Source organism: Periplaneta americana, chromosome 4 (genome assembly GCF_040183065.1).
Source record: "Periplaneta americana isolate PAMFEO1 chromosome 4, P.americana_PAMFEO1_priV1, whole genome shotgun sequence".
Taxonomy (NCBI): domain Eukaryota; kingdom Metazoa; phylum Arthropoda; class Insecta; order Blattodea; family Blattidae; genus Periplaneta; species Periplaneta americana.
Genome location: NC_091120.1, coordinates 149,156,852 through 149,175,191, shown reverse-complemented (window position 1 = coordinate 149,175,191; position 18,340 = coordinate 149,156,852). Strand labels below are relative to the sequence as shown.

The 18,340-nt window shown below is 34.6% G+C and overlaps 1 protein-coding gene across 1 annotated transcript in view; it reads left to right on the top strand.

The window, feature by feature from the left end:
• LOC138698311 (pancreatic lipase-related protein 2-like) overlaps nt 1-18,340 on the top strand; it is a 51,002-nt gene that overhangs the window by 15,180 nt on the left and 17,482 nt on the right. The window contains exons 3-4 of the mRNA XM_069824134.1: nt 7,528-7,679; nt 16,818-17,072. Of these exons, the coding sequence (XP_069680235.1) occupies nt 7,528-7,679; nt 16,818-17,072 (407 nt within the window). The remainder of the gene's footprint in view (nt 1-7,527; nt 7,680-16,817; nt 17,073-18,340) is intronic.

The window sequence follows — 18,340 nt, the reverse complement described above, 5'->3', positions numbered from 1 at the left end:
ATGATTTTGTTCAGTTTTTATTAAATTCAGAGATACAAATTTTTTAATGTGATGAATACTAGTTTTATTAGTCTTTCATTTTTTGTAATTTATTCATACTTATCAGTTAATAACTTATGAAAAATAAAGAGTAAAAAATAAATTCATATGACAAATTTTTAGCTGTACTTTCTGATTATAATTACGTTGAAAATTTGAAGCAAATTGTTTTAAAACTCCATCATGTGGAATGTTTTACATATTAAAAAACTAAAAAAAAAAAAAAAATACTTTCGAAAAAAACAAAATTTAAATTATAACGAGTGTTTTCTTCATGTGGCATAGCTTATCTGTGAATACTTTAAATTGTTTAAATGGTCACTAGGACGAAAATTGAATTAGATTTAGAACCTAAAGAGATTGTACTCAATTAAAAATATAAAAATAAAAAATCACATTTATTTCAAATTGTTGGTCAAATTTCACCTATGCCTTCTCTTAATGAGAGAAAAAAGGTCTCACTTTATTTAGGTCCGGTACAACAAACGCATACACCACGCGATAGACATTCTAAACAAACTATTGGTCACCAGTTGTGAACTTGAAAGTTGGGTTTACTTAATCCAATTTAGACTGACTACGTTAAAATGGTGCATATTGTAGTGTAGCCTATGGGTTTTAAGATAGATGCAGAATCGGTGTAGTAGAAATGCAACTGGATCAACATATTTCCAAAAGAAGAAAATTAAATGTGCAAATTATTATTGTTCTGATTTTTATCTTCTGGTATATGATGAAAATATGTTCATTTGTTTATATTTAAATCTAACGAATATATAAATAATTACATCAGTATAGCAATAGGAGATGTCATTATTGTACCTACTCACTAGAGATGAACTACGATCGAGAAAGCAAGAATAACAGCGCCCGCAAAGCCGAAAACCCGCACGACAATATTGTAATTGTCGCATCGTTCACGTAAAGACTGCTTGTGAGTGTTTCGAGACATCGAGATTGATCACTTCCGAAGTCCCGAACGTCAAGCAGCCTTGAATCGCCACAGTTGTTTATACTTGACTGAACCTTTATCTACTTTGTCAACTGTTATATATGTATAAACAATCAAGTAGCCTATTTGAAACATCATCTCTATCTTTCAGTGTATAATAATCCGTTCCCTAGTCTTTATTTAATTACTAGATCCTTATTAAAAGGCTAGGAATTTTCTTTTCATATGTTTGAGATCAAGTGTGCAATCTCAAGTAAAAATATATTAACGTTATGTTTTATGTTTCTTTGAGAATTGTTTTTTTTTTCCATTTATATAACCATAGGTAATCTATACTAATAATAAATCTGTAGCCAAAATTTTTCTGGTAATTTTCAATTTTCCAAAAATAATTGGTGTAAACATGTATAATTAACCATCCTGAAACCGAAAATCCCTTTTTTGAAATTTTGTTTGTATGTATGTATGTATGTATGTATGTATGTATGTATGTATGTATGTATGTATGTATGTATGTATGTATGTATGTATGTATGTATGTCTGTCTGTCTGTCTGTCTGTCTATGTTTGTTACCTTTTCACGCAATAATGGCTGAACGGATTTCGATGAAAATTGGAATATAAATTAAGTTCGTTGTAACTTAGATTTTAGGCTATATGACATTCAAAATACATAATTTAAAAGGGGGGTTATAAGGGGGCCTGAATTAAATAAATCGAAATATCTCGCTTATTATTGATTTTTGTGAAATATGTTACATAACAAAAGTTTCTTTAAAAATGATTTCCGATAAGTGTTACTCTTTGCAAAATTTTGATAGGACTGATATTTAATGAGATAAATGACTTTTAAAATTAAAATACAACGCCATCTAAGGCGGTGTAATAAAATGAAAACAAATGACGTCGTCTATAAGGGGCCTTGGACAACCACAATCGAAAGCTATGGAACATAGTCTACAGAGAATGCTTTCTGTGTTTGTATGAAGTAATATCGAAATCTAAATTAACCGATTTCTATAATTAATTATTATTTCACCATTGGAAAGTGTAGTTTCTCTAGATGGACATAATGCTATAATGTTAGTACAGTAACTTCTCAGTGAATCGAGGACAGGTAAGATTAAAATATCTTCTTATGCACAGAAAACTTGATAGGCTATTCTGTACATAACAAAAGCTTCTTTAAAAGTGATTTCCGATAAGTTTCATTCTATGCAAAATTTTGATAGGACTGATATTTAAGGATATACAAGACTTTTAAAATAACAATATAATACATTTTCACTACCGCCTCAGATTATAGCGTTGTTGTTTCTGCAGTACTCCTATGTGCAAAATATAAAATTTTTAGTAGGAAGAAAAAACACATTTATTCATTCCATTGCAATGGTACATGCGAGGTCGTGAATTCTTTCATTTTCGAAAGAAAGAAATATAATTACATATCACTGTATATGCTGTATCACTATTTAAGTTATTTGAAGGGTTCAGAACCATAATGGGCCAAGCGCCATTTACTGAAGGCGTAGAAAACAAGGGTTAAAATTAAGTTATTACCATAATTCAATGGAAACAAATAGCAAGGAATATAAAGTTCACGCAATAAAATTAAATAATATGTCAATCTTCATTAAACTATGGTTGCATGTAATAACAAATAAGAAACATGTTAAAAGAATTGTCATTGCACCAAATGAGTGGTCTCTGGACCAAAATGATCGCATTTTGATTATTTAAATACAATTTAAATTAAGTAACACATTAAACGATTTATCCTTCTATTAAACACGAATGTTCCCTGGATCAAACGTCCTATTTTGATTATGTAATTACTTTATATTTATTTCTAACAGGTGCAGCGGAGCGCACGGGTACGGCTAGTATCATAATAATAGAACCAGAGGTCCACACCTGTGGAGTAACGGTCAGCGCGTCTGGCTGCGAAACCAGGTGGCTCGGGTTCGAATCCCGGTCGGGGCAAGTTTCCTGGTTGAGGTTTTTTCCGGGGTTTTCCCTCAACCCAATACGAGCAAATGCTGGGTAACTTTCGGTGCTGGACCCCGGACTCATTTCACCGGCATTATCACCTTCATCTCATTCAGACGCTAAATAACCTAGGTGTTGATACAGCGTCGTAAAATAACCCAATAAAAATAGAACCAGAACATTTTAATAACTGAGATACTGGTCTGTTTTGTCTTTTTGTCTCATTTTAAACATTTATAATGTTGTTTATTTCAATGATCTAATTTTATTCAAAGTTACAAAATCTTTCCACGTCGACCAAATGCTATTTCGAGAGTGATGAGACGAGACTCGAAAGACAAATGCAACGAACACAGCGAGCGAGAGCGGTAGTTAGTTTTGTTCATCTCTACTATTCACATACTGTATATCAAGAAAATACAAATTGGCATTTCTGCCGTAATGGATATATTTTCTGTCGTCTCTTCTACGTACATTATTTCCATTACAGCTTGCAGAGTGTTACAACTTTATCTCTCGCTCACTTTCATGGTGTCCAAACCCTTGTTTGTGTAGTAGTTTATACATTTCAAGGACATAAGAATTCAATGTGTGTAATATTTATTGTATATGTGAATTCCACTTTTATTATACAGAGTTAATACTAAATTCCGTCTTCGAAGAAGGAGTGTGATAGAGGATATGGTGGCCATGAAATTCCAGATAAGAACATGGTCTGATGATTAGTTAAGTAGATATTAGAGGCAATATCCAGAAGTCAAATGGGGTAATATTTACTTTTGATCCATAGCGCGCAGTAATTGAAATTAAATGTCAGGAAGACAACAACGATGTGATGTGTGCGACATGTACTGTACCCGTCCCTGAAATAGTCGGATTTCTTGGTTTCAGAGTAAGAATGGAAAGAACACACTGTAGCTGGTTTGTTTTCAAGTACTGTACTGTGAGTTCTCTGTGCAATGTTACAGTTTAAATCGATGTTGCAATACTGTTTTGCATTTTGAAGTAAGGTAAGCACGTGATGTTTACATTACGTACGTTAAGTAGCATCGGTTTTCGAAGTGTGGTGCGCGATCTACCCGTTGTCCGGCGCTGAACTAAATCCTAGCAAACCTGTATGCGCGATGCTTGAAGTGACGAAAGTGTAATTTGGAAGTACGGAATGTTTGACGAGTATATGTGGGAGTTACAGTCTGACCTTAAACCAGTGATGTCAAAGCAAGCGCATTTTTCTGACCTTGACTTCGTGCGTGGGCATTAAGCGCTAGGTATGGTAGGAGGTAGGATTATGTATATGAATAAGCAGCCTGTTGAACTAAGAAAACAGTGGTGTACAAACTATTTTCTATAATGTCTGTAAAACAAAAGTAGCCTAACACCAATTTCTTAATATTGCTGTTGAGTTTTAAACGTTAATAACATTATAAAGAGTTAAGAAGGAATATTCACATAAATGTCATAGCAGTACAACTTACCTATACTGTACTAAGTGAATGAAACACATCATTCATAAAGAAACAGATATCCCGAAGAAAAAGTTTGAGTATGACATGATAAGTTGGAATTCATATTGATGGTATTTTAACCTTGTAAAAGTAATCAATAAACTAATCAAAACAAAGTTATTTAGGTACAGTAGGCCTATATCTTTTAACTGTAACTAATATTACATAACAAAACTATTATCGCATTATGCTTTTAAGCTGATATTGGTGTGCAACGTTCTATCAATAGAATATTAAAATGTTTTCTCGAAATTTGTTGAAGCTATAGAGCTGAAGATTTTGCAACACATGGGCACATATCTTTTGTTTATGACGTAACAGTAGTTGCTTCGTTAATTAATTTCCTTATAAACATTTTCCATTCGAATATTTTCAAAATTTTCAATACGCTATCTTCAGTAACACGTATTTACGATAAAAGTTATTAGATTTACGAAGAATTGATTTCGTACCTGTAAGGCTAGTAAATAAACATATATGAAAATTTCACTTTTTCTATTAAGTTAAGTTGAGAAAATATTCCTTTTGAATAAAAGAGCAAACTTGTGAAAAATGGGCATTAACATTAAAACTTACATTCTTATAATGCACTTATACTTCTCAGACAAGCCTAAAATTTAACATGGATACAGTTTTAATAAGTTCCCTTCCCTTTATCCATTGAATCAGTACTGGCCATCCTTGTATATTGCTCGACCAAGCGGCATATACTACATCTGTCGTCTGTCTCTTTCCTTTCCGCTGTAAAGCGCTCAGGCTGTCCTATGGGTATCAGTTGACATGACTGCCTTAAACTTTGCATACAGCTGCGTTCTTTGATAGATTTGGGTTCTTTGCTGAAAAGATTTGGTGTAGACTACGGAATTGGAAGTCTACGTAATATTATACAACTGCTTAAAATAGTTGAAAGAAATTACCCTGTTAAGTAAAAACTGTTACATGATTTTCCCCTTTTCGACGACTCTGTGACTCGGTTGGACAGTAGCTGAGGAGGCATGTTATGTCAGCAGGCATTCCGCATGCAAATTTTGAAACACCTCCTCCAGTAATACAGAATATGATGGCTTAAAATAATGGTGATATTGCTTTAGTCTTAATAGTCTAATAGTTTTCATTTTGTGCAGTAAATTACATTGTAATATAAATGTAAATGGTTTAAACTCTGCTATCATATATCATAAGTATACTCGTACAAGCAACAACTCTGCGATGTTGGTAATCGGACCTATGTTCATAGGAACTATGTTTACTACAGCAACCTTAGGAATCACTTCAAGCCATGAACACAGTTATGAATAATGTTTTGAAATTTATCACAGTAAGTGTTCTGTAGTATTTTATAGGTATTGATTCGGATTTTTCTTCCCAGGTACAAGTTTAATAAGAAGCAAGTGGTAAATTCTCACTCTGCAAAGTATGTAATCACTAAAGCTGGGACATCTAGGACGTTTGTCGTTAAGTTACGTGCACCCAAACTATAGCGTAGCAAGTAGAGAGAGCGGAGAAGGTCAATGTACAGACTCTGTATGCTGTCCTACAGAGTAAACAACAGAGAATAAGGTGTATACTCACATGATGAATAAACTGGAGCTCAGGTCATGTCATTATTACTGGATTGTCGAGTCTGTTGCAGTAATACTACCTTATGTTTTGATTACGTCTTCAACCATTTTATAATGTGTAGCAAAATAGACTGCAGCATCCAGGCATGTCCACCATCTCATTATAACGGGTTGCGGCGGTAGAGGGACTCCAGGAGCCATTTCACTGAATGTAGTAACCCGACTTGGTGACTTAAAAATATTTCTTTGACATTCGATATGAAACTGTTCACATCTCTGTAGCAGGAGCGAACTGCTTGGCTATTCGATGTAGTCCATGGGCTAGGATAACTTTCGGCTAAAGTAGCTGAAGTTCCTTATCTGCTTTTAACATGTAGCATCCGTGATGAAAATAACTACCGGTACATTATCAATTTTTATTTCGTCTGGCCGTAAGACGGTCATAGGCGTTTGAAAAACTTTGATTATATTTAAACGATCCACTTCCTCAAGAATTTCAGAGGTTAATAAAAAAGTTTTATTGGGTTTGTCTGTTGGAGGAATGCCCGTAACGACGTTTGCAACAAATCGTCCAGCGGCGTCTGTGTTTTCATCGATGGAAATTCATTATTTTACTATCTCCTATATTTAGTCGTATGCGAGATATGACATCATTATAGCACAGCGTTGTCAGAGACTAAACGGAGCGGAGCGCTCCACTAGACTCGTTTCGTGCTCCGGTGTTTCCACAGACATAAACAAGTTCACGCTCCGATTTTAGCTCCACAACCGGTTTTGGAGCTTACAACTCTGACACTACTGTTATAGTATTTCGGTATAGGCCTATAGTATTTCCGTGAAGTTGATTGACTAGGGAGTTCCCTTTTCACATATTTTCGCATGAAGCTTTTAAAGTGTGCATTTTCATCGTTATTTATTGGTATATTGACACATACCACCATTTTACGTAAATCGTGAAATAAATCTCTTTGTGTGGTACACATTGAATTGTAACTTACATGCGATTCTTGTCCTTCTTCATTTGAAACTGTCATCTGTGCTTTATGTTCTTTCGTATTACAATGTTGTGTTACGAATTTACGTTCAGTACTTTTAATTTCTGTGCTACATAAATTTCATAGGATAATTACCCCACTTACTGCGAAATGTTGTGTGCCTAATTCCCCCATCAACTTGTTTACTGTTGATATATTTGATGATTCTGCCATTATAAATATTATACGTTACGTAAGATAGATAATACAACCCTGGAGGTCTGTTCACTACACAGCGTAAATGTGTTCTGTTGCCCGAGTCGCATGCCTGTACGCAACCACTCCCCCACCCCTTCATACTATTTACCTTCGACAAACATCGCAATACAGTTAACTTTATATCGTCCTGCAGTCCTAGATGTTTCAGCTTCAGTAATCACTGTGAATTAAGATAATATAATAAATTCAGCATTAAAAATTCAGGGTGACAAATATTTTTCTTGCAGAGATTCAATAAATCAATACAAGGAAGTAAATATACGAAATGTTACTGGTATAATAGAAGACACACACTTCGACAAATCAAAGAAGACCTGCATTGTCGTACACGGATTTCACCAAAATGCAGAAGGAATTACCATTGTGGAGATTATTTCCGGTGAGTTGTAGATCATGAGAGACTTCTGTGTCTCATTATGTCCCGTCTTAGAATAACGTAAATAAATGCCTTGTATTTATTTCGACTTGAAGCAGTCTGTATTTTTCAAGTATATCGCAGTAAAGATTCATAGCGAAAGCTTGAATTAGAAATTTGTAAACAGAAACTACAAAGAATTCATTACACGCTATACACATTTTGGAAAAAAACGAATATATACAGTGATTCTTGAAATCCTTGTGTAATTATTTCCGTAGTTCGCATCCGTTACGTTTGTAGGAATTAGCAAGTTCATTCCGGAGCGAAAGCAATCGTCTTAATTTCTGAACTTGAGCTTGAACGAGTGATTTTAGCATAATTTTGTATTTATTCCACTCAGCCTAAGCGGGAATCGATCCCGCACCCCAGCGCAACTCTGGATCAGCAGACAAGAACCTTAGCCGGTGGCTTATTATTCAATGTTCACTCTCATAAAAGATTTTAATAAAACCACAGTCTACTATATGCAGTCACGAAGCTTGGGATGATTTTTTGCCAACGAGTTGCATTTCTCGCAATAGTTGCTAGCCGCTTGGAGCGCTGTGAGTACTAGGAACAATAGACTGTTTCACTGCCATCGTGATCTAATACAGGCCGTAAGGCAGGCCATGTGACTCGCTTAACCCGATCACGAAGGGTGGCGTTTCAACCATATAAATTAATTGGAATGCATAAAGAGTAACATATATTTCTCTAAAATGTAGTGTAATTGCATTAATAAAATTTAAAACAATGATTAGGGGACACTTCAGACATAATTCCTTGCGAGTTAAGGTGTAATATTATTTTTGGTGTGAAAATTACGTTGTTCGTATGTGTAATACCTGCCTTTATTTCGATTAAATATTACGAAATTCTTGTACATTCATTTATGCACGATTCAATAATTTTCGGTTGCACCGCATGAATATTTAGATATGTTGAAATTATAGGTTATGTTTACTGTACCAGTTGCCCCTTTCTGTCTAATTTTAGTGGTCTCAAATGCCCTGTCATTACATATGTATGTTATGTCATATGGATATTATAGGTTATGTTTACTATATTTAACTTATATTCCTATATTCGCAATTATACATTATAATTAAACATAATGTCATGTATGACACCCGTCACATTCTATTTGTCTGTATTTTAATACTACAATTGAGTACTGAATTATTGTATTTATCTACTACCTAAGATACGAAGTAACACAATTATACGTACACTAACTTCATAGGAGTGGTATGGTAAATTTTCTGTCTACAATTAAGGAAGTTAGATATGCTAAATTAAAATCAATATAAATTCGTTTTTATTGGACCTCAAAATAGCTTTTATTCTAAACTTGATATGTTGACGCAAACAGATTATATAAAATGTAAAATTCTCTTCAAATTAAAATAACACAGTTTTGTAATTATTTCTGCAAAAAGAAGTAAACGGAACTTATGGACAAATTACACTACATAAAGCTTAGCAATGATAAGCAATAAAGTTATAATATATTTCACTGAGCTACATACACTGAAATAGAAAACCCGAACAAACATTACGGCCTGGTCTAGATCGAAAAGGCATTGACTGTGCCGTATTTCGCATTTTTGTGAAAAGCTATGTAAACTGTGAAATGTTCGTTATCGGTTGTAATAACTATAAATTGCTAAAAAGACAATAATTTGAATAATAATATGGCCCAAGGAGACGTTTGTAGTACTATAAATTGTAAGAAAAATAGATTAGAGTTATCCTTCTTCCGAAAGATCCAGGAAGGTGAGTTTATAGAATATAATATGAAAATATATAAACCTTATGTATTTCATATTTCAATAGTGGAAGGAAGTGTTAATTTTTTCAAAGAACACGATATCGAAAGTACAATACATTTTATGGTCTGCTAGGGAAAGAGTGTGTGATGAGGCTATAGTAGCGATCCTGGTGGTGAGCAACTATATATGGATGCATATTTAAACTGTCTATGTTTGCATATTTAGTAAGTATTAAGCTTCGTGACTGTATATAGTAGACTGTGATAAAACCTTGTCTTGATTTCATGTTTATGTATACAGAGTGAAAAGAAACCTATTGCATTAATTCACAGAGGTAATAGATGAAGTCAATGCCAACAACTTTTGTCAAATAAGATTTTTGATACGCCCAATAGTTTTGAGAATACGAAATGAAACGTTTTGAAACACTGCAAAGAGTACAAGTGCTCATAGAAGTCATTGTTCCGCAGTCGGGGTGAATAGGCCTAACTATAGTCTATACAGGGTGTTAAAAAGTAGCCAGTATTTTAGGAGGTGCTAGTATGCATCAAAACAAGAAAATAATGTGTAATAAACATGGGTCCTACAACACATACTTTCCGAAATATTAACACTTGTTCATACTAGGAGCTCGATGTGACGTCCATTCATGGCAATGCATTCCTCTGTCCTTCGGCGTAAGGAATCACGCATTCTTTGAAATTGACCTGGTTCTTGATAACCAAAATTCTAGGGGAATTAGGATTGGGCAACGAGCAGGCCAAGATGTGGGGCTTCCCCAATCAATCCAGCGGTCCTGAAATGTCAGCATCACGTGTTCACGCACAGTGCGGAGAAAATGTGTTGGTGCGTCCTCGTGCATGAACCACATCTGTAGCTTTTGCTGACATGGCAAGATAGGTAATAAGTTAATAAAAATTTCTCATAACTAGTCCCAGTTAATCTCTGTGGTAGCACGTATGGCTCTATTAATCTATCGCCAAGAACGTCTGCCCATACGTTGATTCAGAATCGGTGCTGATGCCTTGTTTCTTCAACTGCATGGGAATTTTCATCAGCCCACGCATTCACACATGTCATGCTAATTACGAAAATTCACAACACCATCTCTGCTGAACCCCGCTCATATCCGCAACCAGACTTTTGTTTTCAGTATTCTTTGCGACGATTCCATGCCAGGGGTATCAATTACGGTATGATTATCTGGTAGCCTGGTGTATTGTAGGGCAGAGGAATACATTGCCATAAATGGACGTCACATTGAGCACCTCCTATGAACAAGTGTTCAGATCTCAGAAAGTATGTGTTGTAGGACCCATGTTTATTAGACATTTTTTTCTTGTTTTGGTGTATACTATTACCTCCTAAAATATTGGATGCTTTTTTTTTTTTTATAACCCTGTACATTCATAAGAGAAGCTTTCGTAACATCACGGCCCAAATTCTATTTCAAAGTTTTCACAATGATGAAAACTAAAGAAAAACTAGAGTAGAAAATTATAGCTGCTTAAACAAATTTTAAGATGCAAATATTTCGTGTAAAATTAATGTAAAATATTTGTTCTTATTAGAATTTCAGCTACACTTTGCTTATTGCGAATGAAATTGTGCCTTATGGCACCAGATTGTTGCAACTTTTGTGGAAGCAGGCCAGAGTGTACTATAAATTGTCTCCCATCTTATCTATCTGTAGAATCAGAAGGTTTAAAACAGATAGTCTAAAACTCTAGATAGTCCCGCGTCGTATCTTCGTGATCTAAAACATCATGCATCCACCCCAGTTAGGGAATATGCTCTGGTTCGACTCCTGATGGGGAACTAATTTTATAGTGATATTTCACTCAGTGTATGGGACCGATATCCAACCCGGTATTGTGAGAAATTTGAGGAGTTACGCTAGATCGCGAAATCCGGTTCCGAAAACCAGCTATGACTGCTGTAGGGGATCATCGTGCTGACCATAGAATACCTCCGTTGTGGCTGGATGATCATTCATGCTTTTAATTTAGGATGCTCGTTATTATTATTATTATTATTATTATTATTATTATTATTATTATTATTATTTTTATTAGTCGTCATTATTGAGTGTAATTAGTTACCACTGCCACCGGGTATGCCCCATTTGCAGTGTGAATAAATGCATACAATACATACATACATACATACATACATACATACATACATACATACATACATACATACATACATACATACATACATACATACATCAATTTATTTGGCCATTAGACATACAGTTTTATGCTTCGTCAGAATACATTGAAAAAACATATAAATACATTTTAAAAAACACTAATAATAGAAACAGTAAAATTTAAGTAATACAATGAAAACATGAAATAATTTGAAACTTTTAAATTGAAGAAAACTAACTAAATTGCAATTAAACTTATTTATTAAAATACAATTTCATACAAATTTGTGTTGAAAAACTCAGCAACAGAATAATAATTGTAACTAATCTAAATAACTTTATTTATTAAAAAACAATTTCGTGTGAATTTGTGTTAAGAAACTCACCTACAGAGTAGAAAAGATTAATTAAAAGCCAATTATAAAATCTAGCTTTGAAACTATTGGTTGGTAACTTATAATATTGACTGGGAAGCTTATTATATAATTTCATCCCCATGACAGAAAAATTTGTACTAGTTTTAAGTAATGTACAGTATGGAATATTAATTTGTTCACTATTTCTAATTTCATGATCATGTATATTGGCTATTAATGAATAATTGTCTATATTTTGTCGAGTGTAAAGGACTAGGTCGTATATATATATAAATTTATGACAGTTAATATCTGTGATTGTTTGAAAAATAGGTCGACAATGTTCATGATAGTTTGATTGACATAGAATTCTAGTGGCTTTCTTTTGCAAAATCAAGACGCTTCCAATTTTGCTACCATTTCCCCAGAAAATTAAGGCATACCTAATTATCGACTGAAAGAACGAAAAGTAGGCACGTCTTAAATAATTTTGAGAAACACAAGTCACTAATTTCTTTAATAAATATATACTGTAACTCTTGATAATTTTGTTCATACATATTCGATATGTTTTTCCCATGTTAAATTGGAGTCAAAGTCCTAGAAATTTGGTATAGTTTTGTATGTTCTCCTTTTTAATTACATGATTTAGGGTAAAAGTTATGTTGATAGTCTTTTCTTGATTAAGGAAAAAGCCATTAGATTCAAACCACAAAGCCATCTGTGATAGAATATCACTGGTTAGAGCATGTAATTCATTCAGAGTAGAGCTAGAACATAAGAATGTAGTGTCATCAGCATACATAATTGTTATAGCTTTAATGAATTTAGGAAGGTCATTTATTGCTACTAAGAAAGCAGTGGACCAATTATTGAGCCTTGTGGAACACCATAATGTATACTGGAGAGACTTTACCAATTTTCACCTATTGAGACTAATTGCCTTCTGCCATGAAGATAGGTTCTAAAAATATTTAGTGTATTCCCTCGAGTACCATAAAATTCTAATTTTGATAGAATTAAGTTGTGATCAACGCAATCGAAAGCTTTGGAGAGATCACAAAACACAGCATTAACTTGTGACCTATTTTCAAAATTTCTTAAAATTTCGGTTATTAAAAGCTCAATTGCATCATTTATTGATTTCCTTCTTCTAAAGCCAAATTGGTTAGTACTAAAGAGATTTGAATTTTCAAAGTAGTCATAAATTTGATTGAAAATTACATATTCAAATATCTTAGATAGCACTGGAATGATAGAGATTGGTCTGTAATTATTTGGACTTGATCTATTGCCTTTTTTATAAATTGGGATTACTTTCGAAATTTTTAGTTGATCTGGAAATAGGCCATACATACATACATACATACATACATACATACATACATACATACATACATACATACATACATACATACATACATACATACATACATACATACATACATACATACATACATACTGCTGAGGCATGTGGACGTGAGACTAGTAGCCGACTGGTCAGCCTTAGCCTTTCATGTATATACAGAATGTTTCAAAAGTGATGGTAAAATTTAGAGATGAGAAGTAAAAAGGAAGAGAAGGAAAAAAGGTTCCAGTAAACATGTGTCCGGAAATTCACCATTTGTGAGACAATGTCATTTTATTGATAGTTTGGGCCGCCACTGAACCGAGTTCCTGGATACGGTAAAATGGGAACATTCATGTTTCATACCTATATCGCACTCTCCTCATCTCATTTCCTTCTAAATGTGAGACGATATCTAAACAGACGAAATGGCGAACGGTGGATAGGTAGAGGAGGACCTGTACCTAGATCACTGGGTTTAAATCCCTCTGATCTTGTGTCTGGGGCAGTGGCGTATACTGGTTAAAGGGTTTGGGCTACCGCTGACCCTATTATTACACAAAATATATCTAACAATTACTTTAATTTTAATTACTATGGTAAAACTAATAATACAAAATTATTACATTATGTTATATTATAAACTTTTTCTTTTGTAATTTCCTTGGGCTACCGCCGGTAGCCCCGGTAGCCCGCAAAATACGCCCCTGGTCTGGGGTTATGCAAAAGCCTACTTTACACAACATACATCACCACACCAGAAGTAATGAGCATCATATTGTAGATGCCTTCCAGCAAATGAAGAATTACCAAGATTGCTCGAGCACATTCTTGGGTCTTTGCGGAGGCCTTTACAGACGCATTTAAGTGCATGATCAGCATCTTCTTCAATTAACATATTCATACTGTACTGTACCTTGCTTATTCACAAACTTCACTGTTGTTCAATCACATTTCTGTGCTGTTGAAGTCGGAATTATAAATTTTACTGTCTCGTTATAATTCAAGTTCCGATGCCGGATCGTATTCCCTCAGTTTTCCCTTTGGTGGTCTACCCTCATGTACTGTATCACAGAATATGTGACAGTGGCACTATGTCCAACGCACAATCTACAGAGATGCACTCACATAAGCCTCCCATCTACGTCTCGGCCTCTCCAAAGGTCTTTTTTCCTCTGGGCTCCCAACTAACACTCCATATGCATTTCTGGATTCGCCCGTTCGTGCTACATGCCATGCCCATCTTACACGTCTGGATTTAATGTTCCTAATTATTATGTCAGGTGAAGAATACAATGCGTGTAGTTCTGCGTTGTCGAACTTTCTCTGTTATCTTGTAACTTTATCCCTCTTAGCCCCAAATATTTTCTTAAGAAATTTATTCTCAAACATTCTTATCCTCTGTTCTTCTCTCAAAGTGAGAGTCCAGGTTTCACAACCATACAGAACAACCGGTAATATAGCTGTTTTATAAATTCTAACTTTCAGTTTTGCGTCATGGTCTATAGTAGTCAGAGCTTCTGGCTATAGTTCATGAGGTCCCGGGTTCGATTCCCGGTTAGAGCACAGAAATTTTTCCTTAAAGGGGATTATTCCTGTGTTTGTCCATGGTCCGGAATTTAGGTTAAGTTTAGATTTAAGACCTCTCCTGGCACCACATTATTATAATCATCCTATCACATCATCGGGGTAATGTAACTCCGCCTTCCAGGCACCCCAACCTCAGAAGTGGGTTACAACTAAGCCACTGCCAGGAGATAAGACCAAAAATGTCGAAAAGACAACCTGGTGGCATTGGATTAAAAAAAAAAACTTTCAACTTTTTCGACAGCTTTTTCTCAGCTGAATAATGACAGACATTTTCCATATTTATTCTGCGTTTAATTTCCTCCCGAGTGTCATTTATATTTGTTACTGTTGCTTCGAGATATTTGAATTTTTCCACCTTTCCAAACTATAAATAATCCAATTCTTATCTGAGAAAAAAACATGTGGGGCATTACTTTCTGAACGACTCTCGTAAATTGTGAGTACGCTTCATGTGTCTGGGATACTTAATTATCTTTGCCCATTTTATGAAGAATAATTGTGCACAATTACTCAGTTATGGTAATAAAATGCTTACTAACTACGTATCTAATCCGTTTCAAGCACTTTTATGTCTTATTAAAAATGGTACAGTATATCTGGTTATGTTTTATATAGTCCTAAGTGTTGTAGGGTGTGATTCTAGAATTCGCTCAACCCATTTGGCTATTTTTATGATTTACACACACACATATACAGGATGATTCAGACCACCCCTAACAGTCATTTATTTCAGAAACTAGTGCATTAAAATTTTAGAGAAAAAATATTTATAACTAAACCACATGTGAACTTTCACTTGAGCTTAATTTCATCAATCAGCTCTAACAGGAAGTAGGGTCAGTGGTGTATCACTTCAAAATTTCAAATGGGAGTATGGGTCCAATAGGGTACCATTTGATAGAGCTCTTCAAAACAAAGAACTTTCATAGGAAACGTTTTTATTAATTCCTATTCTTTCAATGAAAAAAACATACGAAAAGGCAATGGGTGATTCGGACCAAACGCAGGCCTAAGTCATTTATTTCGGAATCTAGTGCATTAAAATTTTCGAGACACAAATATTTATTACTAAACCACATGTGAACTTTCACTTGAGCTTGATTTCATTAATCAACTCTAACAAGAAGTAGGGTCAGTGGCGTATCACTTTAAAATTTCAAATGGGAATCCAGGTCACATAAGGTACCGTTTGATAGAGCTCTTCAAAACAAACAACTTTCATAGGAAACGTTTTTACCAATTTCTATTCTTTCAATGAGAAAACGTAAAAAAAGATAATGCCATCAATATTGAGAAATGTGAAAAGACGAAAATGTAAACAAGACAATTAATGTTGACATTTTACTGAAAGACTGGACAATTCCATTAATTTTTATAAATGTCCAAACTATCTGCCGTTCTGAGCAGCACACACCCGTACTCTTCTTCTAACACTGTCAGTGACTCGTAACACTTCGGCTTGGTCAAGTGACTGGCAGGTCTCCCAGATTCGCTGTTTTATGTCATATCTTATTGTGGGACAGTCTTGACTCCCATTTGAAATTTTAAAGTGATACGCTACTGACCCTACTTCCTGTTAGAGTTGATTAATGAAATCAAGCTCAAGTGAAAGTTCACATGTGGTTTAGTAATAAATAATTTTTGTCTCGAAAATTTTAATGCACTAGTTTCCAAAATAAATTAATGTTACCGGTGGTCTGAATCACCCTGTATATATGTTTTCTTCTAAAGCAGCGTCAAAGTTTGTGTTATTATGCACGTGACTTCGAAACTAGCCCTGCCCGTAGACTGGTGGATAAAAAACTAGCCCAGTATTTTCATAAAAATTGACTGAATGCTTTTTTGGATCACACTCTCCTATTAGAAACTGAAAATGTTTTCTTTCTTAACATGCTCCAGCTCTGTTGGAAACAAAGAAATGCAATTTGCTTTTCCTGGACTGGAGCAAATTCGCGAAACTTGATCCTTTGACTGTCTCTATGTCTGCGCAGTCGATTGGAAAAGGTTCATTTACAGACTCACTAAAAGGATTCTCTAAAGGTGGAGTTTCATCTGCGGACATAACGTTGATTGGCTTTAGTGTGGGAAATATCCTTATTGCTGCAGGTGCCAATAAAATTCAAGAAGACGACCTACATATTGGAAGTATACACGGTAAGTAGCACTCTCCTGATTGCTGCTCAGATAAAATTATCGTTGTTATCATCATCATCATCATCATCATCATCATCATCATCATCATCATCATCATCATCATCATCATCATCATCACCATCATCATCTTTGGAGGTTTTTCAAGGCTGAAAAAATGTAATTTAAGATACAATGTAACGATAAGGTAAACATAACAATGAACATTTGTTTCGGAACCGTTTCATAAATTAAGTAATTTAGGGGAAAAAAATAACTGATGGTCCAAGATAATATCCCAAAATAATAGTTATTCTGAAAATACAGAGTAAAATAATTTAGAAAGCCAGATTAACCTCCACCTCAACAATGGTTCCATATAACAGAGAGGTGCATTGTTTCTTACTTGCACAGTTCTTGCCAAAATTTCGATTTTACGTAGAGCTACGTTTTTCTCTTCACTACGTAAGTATAGGGAATAACTTATTATTTAAACATGTTATTGGAAATTTTATTGAATTATTTTCATTTGTAACGATGACGAAATTAGGAATTATATATTACTGTTTTTAAATATCTATGTTAAAACTCTAAAAAAAGACCTACGCAAATAACATTCTCGTATGTTTACCAAAAACATCTTTTGTTTTAAAATGTGAAGTGTGACCGTAACATACAAATGCCAACCTCCTCTTCTCTTGTTCTCTTTGTCTTCCCCTTTTTCCCTTTGTCTTCCTCTTTTTCCCTCTGTCTTCTCCTTTTCCTTTGTCTTCCCCTTTTTCTCTTTGTCTTCCCCTCTTTCTCTTTGTCTTCTCCTTTCTCTCTTTGTCTTCTCCCTTTTTCACTTTGTCTTCCCCTTTTTCCCTCTGTCTTCCCCTTTTCCTTTATCTTCCCCTTTTTCTCTTTGTCTTCTTCCTTTTCTCTTTGTCTTCCCCTTTTTCTCTTTGTCTTCCTCTTTTTCTCTTTGTCTTCTCCTTTCTCTCTTTGTCTTCTCCCTTTTTCCCCTTTGTCTTCCCCTTTTTCCCTCTGTCTTCCCCTTTTCCTTTGTCTTCCCCTTTTTCTCTTTGTCTTCTCCTTTTTCTCTTTGTCTTCCCCTTTTTCTCTTTGTCTTCCCCTTTTTCTCTTTGTCTTCTCCTTTCTCTCTTTGTCTTCTCCCCTTTTCCCTTTGTCTTCTCCTTCTTCCCCTTTTCTCTTTGTCTTCCCCTTTTTCCCTTTGTCTTCTTTTTCTCTTTGTCTTCCCCTTTTCCCTTTGTCTTCCTCTTTTTCCTTTGTCTTCCCCCTTGTCTCTTCGT